Below are 11,464 nucleotides of genomic sequence, written 5' to 3' on the forward strand. Positions count from 1 at the left end.
GGGGGGGGGGGGGAATTACTTCGCGTGGAAAGTTTAACGTTTCTGAATGTACTGAGCTTGCAACTTCTATGTCGCTTTATGCACCCTATACACCCCTTTGCAGAAATGATACATTATTTTTAAAACTTTAATTTTTCATAACTTTTTAACGAAGAGCGAGCGACGCACAGTGGTCTAGATTTCGAAAAAAGTGGCCAAAAGTCCAAAAAATAAAATTCATTATTATGAGTTATTACGTATCATAGATATTCTTATAGAGAAGTCCCTACTACATGTTATCGCAAAGGATAAATGAAAATCTTTCTATATCTACGGTGCTATGTTAATTTGAAGTGATCGTTCTTAGAAAACGGTAATTCTCGCTTAACACGTCTAAAACTTCGTCTTTCTTCAAGTGTGCATATCTTTTGTTGAAGTTTCTTTTTTCAATTTTGTTTGATGAAGGGTTTTAACGAAGGTATGTAGAACATTTGCGTATGTCATAATTTCATGAATGCATATTCGGCGTGTATGAGAAATCATATAAAAAACGTGCTTGCACAATTGTTCCCTTTTATAAAAATTCTTACCATAAATCATCGAAAAAGTTATCAAGCCACGGGGAGCTGCAAAGTTATTACATGGAGCATATACGTTAAGGTGTTTTTTAATGGAATTTTGAATAAAATTTTGCCTGTCTCTGCCCCTGCATTGTGCGACCAATTTTAATTGAGACGCCCGCGCCATATTAGCTGCTTGGTTATGGTTGATACGTAGGGTATCTTATTTTACAGTTGAATAATGCTTATTCTGAGAAAAAATCTGTTCATATATAATACTATATTATGTCTATATTTGTCTTTATTTTTTTTATGTCTTTATTTTATTTATTTTTTTTATTTTTATTTATTTATTTTTTTTAATTTATGTCTATATTTATTTTATTATTCTTTATTTTTTTTCTTTTTTATTATATCCATATTTATTTACCAAATCACATATACTATTCTTAATTTCGCTATTGTAATCCTATAATCGTAATTAACAACTTTGAATACTCTTATACACCAACTTACATGAAATTTCAAACAATTGTTCGGTCATATTGTATTCTCTATTTTGAATATTGAAATTTTAATGCTACATTCGCAATCAACGACCTCAAATACACTTACATTTATCAATTTATATTAAAATTCCGAACAATTTTTAATAAAATGTTCGGCCATATTGGATCCGCCATTTTGAATTTTGAAATTTTCATATAAAATTCGTAATCAGCGACCTTGAAAACCCTTACATTGATACTTCCGCTAAATCTAAAACCTCCTTCTATTTTTGACACCTTTTTTGAGATGCAGACCACTGTGCGACGGCTAAAACTTGTTGGAGGTTACTCAGAGTTATGACCTTGACATATGTTGTCAAGGTCAAGGTCATTGGAGGTGACTCCCCTAAAGTGAACAATTACCGTAATACTTAGTAAGTCCGACTGAAATTTGATAAAATAAGGCTTCAATAAATTACGGCTGTTTTTGTTGTTTACAAGGCGATTCTTGAAAAGAGTCGTGAAGCGGCGAGCAAGATGGTGTTCCTGATAACTGACGGCTTCAGCAACGGCGGCGATCCGCGTCCCGCGGCCCACTTGCTGAAGAACACAGGTGCGACCGTGTTCACGTTTGGAATACGCACGGGAAACGTAGAGGAGCTGCACGACATCGCCAGTCATCCCGGATACACGCACAGCTACCTCCTCGATAGCTTCGCGGAGTTCGAGGCTCTAGCGCGACGCGCTCTGCATAACGGTGTGCTCTTCTTCCTATTAAAAAAAAACTATACATTCAGAGAAAAAGACATCGTGGTAGCAATTATAAAACTATAATACAAATTTTGCATATAGAATTAATGTTTATACAGTTGAATAAGTTATAACTTTTACATCTTACATATTATTGCATAATAAGATTATGCACTATAAGATTATATAGTTTATTCAATATATAATAACAACAATAATTTAGACGGCTGTTTAAGGAGGTTCTATCGTTAGGGCAAGGTGACTAGAAAAATATGAAAAAATATAAATATTGTTCTTTAAAAGCTAAAGCCCTAGATAAAGTTTTTAGGTAGGGTTGCCGACTTCAAACTCAGGAAAAACGTTTTTAAAAAGTCCGATTAATACACATGTCTTATGAGGGATATGAAAAATTCATTAGTTATAAAGATATATATCTTTTCAAAATGTGTCAAGAAGTAAATAACAAACTGATATATTAAAAGTGTAGGATCTCGTTTATCATTTAAAGCAAAAAAAATAATACGTTACCGAAGAAGTGAATGAGATATTTAATAAAGAAGTTGTAAAAAGTGTATAGGTTATAGGTTAAGTGTATTGGGCCTTCTACAATAAGCCATAAGTCACAAATCATAAGTCATAAACTAGAAATGGACCAATCACAGTTGTCAATTTTGAGTTTCTTACTTCCGGTTTATGTCTTATGGCTTATTGTAGAAGGCCCATAAAGGTTACCTCCTTCAGAGGTTACTACTCTCTTCAACCAAGCGTTGTATTTTTTACTTAATAAATAATATACATTGTGTACACTTTAAATTAATCAATTTAACAGTCATCTTAAATAAAATTATAATTTTAGAAATAAGATTTATGAGTGTTAAAAGCAGTTTTTTCCACACTTTTCCGTAGTCCTCATTTGACATCGGAATACCGATAGAGCCTCCTTAAGAGTCAGCGCAGTAAGACAAGCGCACACATTAAATTCTAAAGTATACTTTAGATACTATAGATTAGAAGTTACATATATATCATTGGTTTTGGCCATCCTCAGCAAAAGTGAACAATATAAAAAAAATCCTAACTTCGTTGGTTATTGTTCATCAGTTATGTAATCCATACGACAAGCACAATCATTCGCTTTTGAAGTTAATAAGCTTCTTAGTGATATGATTCTGATTTTTTTTTCAAAAATCCGTGGATTACAAAAATTAGATTAAAATTATTTCGCAACTTGATATATCATATAATTAAAATCGTTAGACATATACATCTTCAGAAATAACGTCATCTCTCAATCACATTCAAATTGACAATGATAGTTTATTCAATTAGGTATAAAATATTGATACAGTAGTCAACTTTTATAGTTGCTATTACCTACTGTTTTTCTCTAAGAATGTAGTATCAGGGAATGGAAGTAACTCCTTACTTGTAACGAAGTTACAGTTACAAATTACTTTTTTGGTAACTTTACTAGTAACTGCGTTACTTTCTTTTTTTTTGGTAACTGTAATGGGGAAACGTAGTTACATTTTTTGAATAACGGTAACGAAATTTACTTTTATCATTATTTTGCATACGACATATGTTATTCCGTTATATAACAATTACATGTTATTAATTACGACAGCTATATAAATATGGTTGTAGGACATTGAGTGTTTTTATTTCATACAGGCGTACAAAAGCTACATTCAGTTTAACTTTATCTAAACATCGCGTACATTTTATTCTAACTGACAAGTAACACTACCCAAGTGCCACTCCGGGATTGACTTCTACCTATGCAGATTTTGTCAAGAATCGAAAAATATTTGATACGTATTTTTTTATTTCGGCAGACATGATGTTTTAAGGGCTGAAAATGGGGGTTGAAATATTATATTTTTTAATAAACGGTTGTATTTGCGAATAATGCTCTTAGCTGTAATTTCATATATTTATGTATTTTGATGTGCTTATTACGAATATGATAAAAAAAATTGTCGCCAAAGTCATTTTCAAGGTCAAAACTAAAAAAAAAACCTAAAAAATCGCGTTTTTTTGTATCTTTTTAGTCATATATTCTTTTATTTCGAAAAATATAACTTTCTTTAATAAGTAAATACATATTTGATGGATTGCGAATTGGACTAATTTATAAAACATATCACACGCATTAGGTTATCTCGCTCTCTGCCGAACCCAGGAATAACCAACGTGGAGGTGGCGAGTGTATATACCCTTTTTTTTTGTTTGTTTTGCCCATTTTTAATTTTTTTTTATTTTCTTGTTTTATTTTTTTTTTATAGTTTAACTTCTTTTTCTCAATTTTTTCTGTTTTTTTTTTAAGATTTCTCTTTTCGATTTTATTATTGTTACCGTGTATTATAACTGGTGATTTGTGCAATAGTGAGGAGAACTTTCGTATTTAGGATCGAAAAAATGAGTGCTGCGATGAGATCGCCTTTTTCAAATGTGCCTGGTGTAAAAAGTTTATGTGTTTTACACATTTTTTCAATTTTGGAAAAGTAGCGATTTATTTCTCAACATAGTCTCCTTTTAGCTCGATGCACTTAACCCAGCGATGCTCCAACTTCTTTAACCCTTCTGAAAAATACGTTCTCTCGAGGTCTGCAAAGTAGGCCTCCGTGGCGGCGATGACCTCCTCATTTGACTCAAATTTCTGCCCGACGAGTGACTTTTTCAAGTTTGGAAATAAAAAGAAGTTGCACGGAGCCAAATCTGGAGAATACGGTGGATGGGGCAGCAGCTCGTAGCCCAATTCGACCAATTTGGCCGTGGCGACGGCGGAGGTGTGAGCCGAAGCGTTGTCATGGAAGAGCACTTTTTTCTTCGCCAAATGGGGCCTTTTTTTCTGCCTCGAATCGGCCCAATAATTCGGCATAGTAGAGCCCTGTGATCGTTTTGCCCTTCTCCAGGTAGTCGATGTAGATCACACCTTGTGAATCCCAGAAAACGGTGGCCATCACCTTTCCGGCCGATAGGACAGTCTTCGCCTTCTTCGGAGCACGTTCGCCGGGTGAAGTCCACTGTTTCGACTGTTCCTTGGTCTCTGGTGTAGTGACGGGAAAATTTGAAAAAATCGATTTTAAAAATCGATTCTCTTTTCTTTTAAGAATAGTTTTCAGAATCGATTTAGGGTAGATGCACCGGTTTTGGCCACTTTAAGGTTATACACGATAATTATTCCATATATTGTTATAATAAATGCAATAAAACAGTAAAGTTTTGTTATTAATTGATTTTTTATTACGTCTAGTGTTGAAATATAATTTTATTGAGATGAACAAATCGATAGAAAATTTTAATAGGCGTAATTATAAGTCAAACCAACACTTTTCACCAGTTTTGGCCACTATGTACCAGTTTTGAACACGATCTGTTCCATTTGTGGCCAATCTGGATAGTTTAACACGATAGTGGGAACAGGTGGAAGAAAAAGGAAAACATAACTGAAAATATGAAGTGTTTAACTGTTATAGTTTTATTTAATAAAATAAAAAACGTTTTATTATTTTTTGAACTCAGTAGAAAATACAAATATAACATTCGCATGTTATTTAACTACATCAGAACTTTTCAAGTAATAGAATATATTTTCTTTAACAATGTTTTAAAACTAATTTAACACTTATCATTGAGAATACTGAAAAGTATTATACATATATATATATACAGGGTTTGTCCGAAAAGTAATAGGACTGAGTGGATTAAAAAAAATTTATTGAGCCGATCGTTACAATTCTTAGCTGTTGATTTTTTTTCTTGTCTTTCTTTTCCTGTTTAATTCTTTGTGCGGTTAATTTTATTTCTTTAGCCGCTTCTTTTTTCTCTAATCTAATTCTCTTAGTTTCTTCTTTGGCTTTTAATTTCATCTCCTTCTCATTTTCTTTTTCATTCATAATTTCTAACCATTTATTTGATGTTAAGACTGATGGTAACCTCACTTTCTTTTTAAGTTTTTGTTTATCACATTTTGTCGGTTTTGGCCAGACTAAATAGTTTTCTACACTTCCTACGAGATGATTAGAGTTGAAAACTGTACTATTATTAATCTTAACATTGTTTTCAATCGGCTTGTCATTATAGTCAGAATCTTTTTTGTTAATATGAATCGAAACTTCTTCATCTGGTACTTTGTAACATTGACTATTTTGACTAGATATATCTTTCGTATGTTCTGGTGCAGATAAGCCCTCATTATTACATTCTAAAATCAATGGAATCTCCAGATTAAGTACTTCTTCTTGACTAGCATTACAAAGGTTGGCAATGTCTTGAACAGATACATCTCCGTTGATAAGATTTACAATTTCAGTGTTTTCTTCATCATTCTTTACGAGTTCTATCACAATAGTATTGTCAATCGAGTCGCATAAAAGTTCTTCAGAATCAGTGTAGCCTAAATAAATATAATTAAAAGTATAATGTAACATTTAAATTGGCAAACTTTAATTACAATTTCTAATTATTATTTTGTTGTTAATTTATTTTAAATTTAGTTATTATTAATTTGTAATATTTATTTTTGTTGTTATTTTAATGTAAATTCAATCCAAATTGAAATAAATTAGTTATCCCAGCTAGCAAGGTCACGTGATAATGACGTGAATTTTTGGTACAAATAACGTCAATTATGACATAAAAGTAACGTTATTCTGACGTATATATCACGTGATTATGTCACATCTTATTGACGTTATTTTATTACGTCAGGGAGACGTAAATATGACTAAAAAGTACTATTAGTGTCACTACTAGTGCAATAATGCAGTAGTAAATTCGTATATACTTCGTGTAGAAATTTAAGTAAAATACCGGTCAGTTTTCCCTAATTACTGAAAAAAAAATTTTCTCTAAATTCGAGAATTAATTTTTTTTCATGATGCATCCCAAACGGTCACCCATCCGAAGTTGTACCACGACCTCGCATGCTTAACCTTGACAATCGTACGGGAACTGCTGTACTTCGATGACCCACGAATCTGTATGTCAATGTCTGTATAATTGTGATATATCTGTTCAATGGAAATATTGAAAATTTTTCATCGAATATTAAAGGATAAAATGATACATCAAATAATAATACACAAATAATAACAAAAAATAATTAATTAGTAATGGTCATATATATGACGTCAATGTAACATCTAGTTGACGTCATATCGGTAACGTCAACTTTTGGTATTACAAATGACGTCAAAATAACGTTTCATTTATGTCACTTGACGGCATTGTCATCAAAATCACTTCATAATCACGTCATTATCACGTGAGCTTGCTAGCTGGGTAGTAATTGGGGTACAATGACATAGTTAATTAAAAATTTGTCAATACATGTACCTACCATCGGTTATATTTAAGTTTTCGGTAATACTTTTGAGTATATTACTATTCTCGGTTTCGTTTATTGTGTAAATATTGTTGTTCATCTTACTCCATGTATTAAACAATGCCGAATATTCTACTTCTCCATCCCACTGGCCTTGATTAATTTTTATCTTCTTAAAATGCTCCAAAATATTAGTATCAATATTCTGTTCAAAGAATTCCAATGATGACTTCTGCATATTATTAAATGTCGATGACAATTCTAAAACAGTAAGCTGTACACATTTGTCATAATTAATATGTTCAGGATCGAATGGATACAAACCGCAACATTTGAAACCAGCTACGATTGCATTAGAAAAATCATTTTTTAAAATAATCGATAAAGCAGCTGGTACATCAAATTTCTTTATGTCCATACCATTATGACTAAGTCGCCAATTTTTTACAAATTTTACCCACTGTCTCTTCAACGGAGCAAACACTGACACATCGAGTGGTTGTAAAATATGTGTCGCATTTGGTGGTAGACAGCATAATATTATTTCATGCTGTTTACAAAACATACTTAAGTGGTATGACATGTGTGATACGTGTCCGTCTAAAAAAACAATCACCGGTCTTTTAATGTTTTCTTTTATAAGATATCCATTAAAAATATTTGTAAAATATTCATAAAAGGCTGCAGCAGTCATCCAGCCACTTTCAGTTTTCCCAATTCCCCAATTAGCCGGTGCTTTATCGATACAGTTCTGTGATAATCTTTCATATTTAAAAACTGTCAAGGGTGGTGCAATGTCTCCGGCTGCGTTGACAATCAAAAGTGTCGTAATATTTTCTTTATCACTGCTTCCTGAAACATCATATGCACTTTTACCCTTTTCTGCAATTACAAGTAAACCACCATTTGGTGCCAAACACATTGACGTTTCATCCATATTATATATTCGGCTTGGATCTTCTAATACTGATAAATCATCTGCCATTAGCAGCTTTACTTCTTGAAACCAATTACGTATAAATTCTTCTGATATGTTTGCTCGGGTTTTACTCAAATATTCAGCTTTCTTTACAGACAGCTGAGGGTGCCGCTTCAAAAAACTATCGAACCATTTTCGACCAGGACAGTTATTTTTAAATGGAGTTTGTAAATTTTCAGTTTCAATATACCTTTTCACTATGCTTACTAAAATATCTCTTGTAAGGGGAAATCCCATTTTGCACATTTGTAATAGCCAATCGACCAATATAGTTTCTACTGACGGACCTAAAATTGGCTTTGGACCGACTCGCCCAGAAGTTAATGGAGCCTCTCCTTGAACCTTGTGCCTTAATGTCGATCTGGGTACGTTATACAATTTGCTGATGTGAGAAATTTTTGTTCCGTTTTGTATGGCAATCAAAGCAGAGTGCACTTTCCCGGGTGAATATGAAAACAGCTTCCTTTTTGTCACATTTTCTTTACTTGATTGCATTTTTTTATTTTTACGTTTTTGCTTTGCCATTCCTGAAACAATCAAGTAGTGGCCAAAACTAGAACAGCGTTTGTTCCAGTTGTGGACAGTCTACGGCCATAAATGGAAATTTCAATAAAAGTAGTACCTATTGTGGCCAATTGTTATTTAATAAAATGCACGAGTTTTCGCTCGCTTTGAGCGTATCGAAAACATTACTTGAAATATAACCTAATCTATAAACAAATTATTTACTTGATTAACTTGATTTTGGTTAATAAATATGACTGTACTTACTGCGTTTTCTTAACACAAAGCGTTAAGAATCTAAAGGTGCTTTTTCATGCGCAGCACGCTGCAGCAGCAATTCGTTACTATTGGTTAAGAATTTTAAGTAAGCTAGATGACGCACTTCCGGCGCAAAATACATTTTGCCGCAGTTCGTTGAAGTTGAACCGAACGAACAGCAAGCAGCAAGCGGCAAAATCGAGGCAATATTATTTATTGCAATAAATATTAGGAAAATTAACGAAGAATGGCTTCGGATAAGGTACGAATGTTTGTAAATTAGATTATTTTATACTTTACACTTTACTCTTTCAAATTTGTGGTAAAGTATAAAATGATCTAATTTACAAACATGTATCCGTACCTTATCCGAAGCCATTTTTCGTTTATTTTCCTAATATTTATTGCAATAAATAATATTATCACGAGCACCCCAAGACAAATGTTTTATTTATATCATTACAATGCGTAATTTCGCTGCGAGATTGAGTGTCCTGATGAAATGAATGCAGATCGAAGTTTTGGCGCCGAGACGGTGCGCAGAACCTAACCTGGCCTTAGAAAATGTAGGAAATGCGCGCGAGTGGCCACAACCGGTGCACTGGCCAAAACCGGTGCATCTACCCTACTTATTAAAGAAAGTTATATTTTTCGAAATAAAAGAATATATGACTAAAAAGATACGAAAAAACGCGATTTTTTAGGTTTTTTTTTTGAGTTTTGACTTGAAAATGACCTTGGCGACAATTTTTTTATCATATTCGTAATAAGCACATCAAAATACATAAATATATGAAATTACAGCTAAGAGCATTATTCGCAAATACAACCGTTTATTAAAAAATTTAATATTTCAACTCCCATTTTCAGCCCTTAAAACATCATGTCTGCCAAAATAAAAAAATACGTATCAAATATTTTTCGATTCTTGATAAAATCTGCATAGGTAGAAGTCAATCCCGGAGTGGCACTTGGGTAGTGTTACTTGTGAGCTGTGTGTACAAAGCTTTACTCCGACGTTTCTGTGTATACATTTATGTTGAGCAATTGGAAAACACCCCTTTTTGCAAAACTTCTGCTATATATTTTAATTATAGCGTTATCATTTTCTTTCTATCTAAATATTTGATTTACAGCTAAAAATATAGATTAAGTAAAAATAAAGCTGTATTATAATAGAGAGATTATGTGTATTTTTTAATTTTTTTTTTAATTTCTAACTTACATTGTGATTCAGATAGTCCTGTACAATCCTCTCTTTTTCTATATATATAATCTTCTAGTTTTCTACAAAGTATTGGGTGGATCGATATATTCGTTCGGTTTTTGAAGGCTAAAATGAAACATTTTTTTTCATATAAAGGATGAATTTTAATCAATGATATTCTCCGTTTTTATTGATGACCTCTTGCCATCTTTCCAACAATTTCATTGAAAGGAAAGGACTACGAAAAAGTCAAGAAACTTTTTTACAATCAGGGAATGTCAAAGAATTTTCTCCGTCAAAATCCGTAGACACCCTGTTTTTCTTGGAAAATGTATTATTGAATAGAACAAGTTCTTTACAAGTTTCCTTATATGTAAACCTTTTTTCCTCAAATGCATAAGAAAAGAAAGATAATTCAGAGGGAATATAATGTTATTTATAGAGATATTTATAGAGATTTTCTTCATATTTATTTTACTTTATGAACTTCGTACTCGCGCCGGATGAATTGCCCAATCTCTGATTGGTTGAGATTTCGGGTCTCCGCCATTATGCGCAATGGTTCACCTTGTATACTTCCACCATAATATGTATACAGTACTATTATTTCAGGAATTATTTTTCACTTCTATCTTATCTACCTATGTGATACAACGGACATATGTATGTATATCTCAGTTTGCTGCATATTTTACAGGTTTTAGAAATTGTGTTAAAAAAAATTAAAAAATAAAACTATACATAGTGTCAGTGTTATACATACTATATATGTATACATATATACATACATTATTGCTTTTATTAATGTTTAAACAAAAAATACTGCAAAAGTACATTTTCAGACTGATTTTTAAAAAGTAACGGAAAAGTTACCTTTCGAATAATAATAACTGCAATGAGTTACTTTTAAAAAGGGATAACTAGTAACGCGGTAACTCATTACTTTTTTTACTCGGTAACGAGTAATTGTAATTTGTTACTTTTAAAAAGTAATTTTCCATTCCCTGTGTAATATTTATATATTTTATACATATTTTGAACGCGTAAAGTGTCAAAATTTAAAAACACAGTTTAAGGGGTTATATACATTTAGAGGGCTGGAAAAAGCGATTTCTTTAGGATTTTTTTTAAACAAAATGAAACTATATACATATGTTTAAGTTTGTACATCCAATAAAGTTATATTTAAAGTATATTTCAAAATTTTTTTGTACAAAAATATTTAATAATTTAGAATCTGCGCCGGTCTACAGAGACGTATTAAAAAAAAAATGGTTTTGCGGTGAGCAACATATCTCGGCAGGAACTCATCTAAAATCAAAAATCCAAAAAAATTTCATTAGTATATTGTATAAGCTAGTAATTAATCGTTCGGTTTTTGAAAATATTGATTAGAAACAAAATGGC

The 11,464-nt window shown here is 32.0% G+C and overlaps 1 protein-coding gene across 1 annotated transcript in view; it reads left to right on the forward strand.

The window, feature by feature from the left end:
- LOC108771861 (sushi, von Willebrand factor type A, EGF and pentraxin domain-containing protein 1) overlaps positions 1-11,464 on the forward strand; it is a 38,022-nt gene that overhangs the window by 2,788 nt on the left and 23,770 nt on the right. The window contains exon 3 of the mRNA XM_018537259.1: positions 1,529-1,784. Within this exon, the coding sequence (XP_018392761.1) occupies positions 1,529-1,784 (256 nt within the window). The remainder of the gene's footprint in view (positions 1-1,528; positions 1,785-11,464) is intronic.

This window comes from Cyphomyrmex costatus, unplaced genomic scaffold, assembly GCF_001594065.2.
Source record: "Cyphomyrmex costatus isolate MS0001 unplaced genomic scaffold, Ccosl1.0 scaffold168, whole genome shotgun sequence".
Taxonomy (NCBI): domain Eukaryota; kingdom Metazoa; phylum Arthropoda; class Insecta; order Hymenoptera; family Formicidae; genus Cyphomyrmex; species Cyphomyrmex costatus.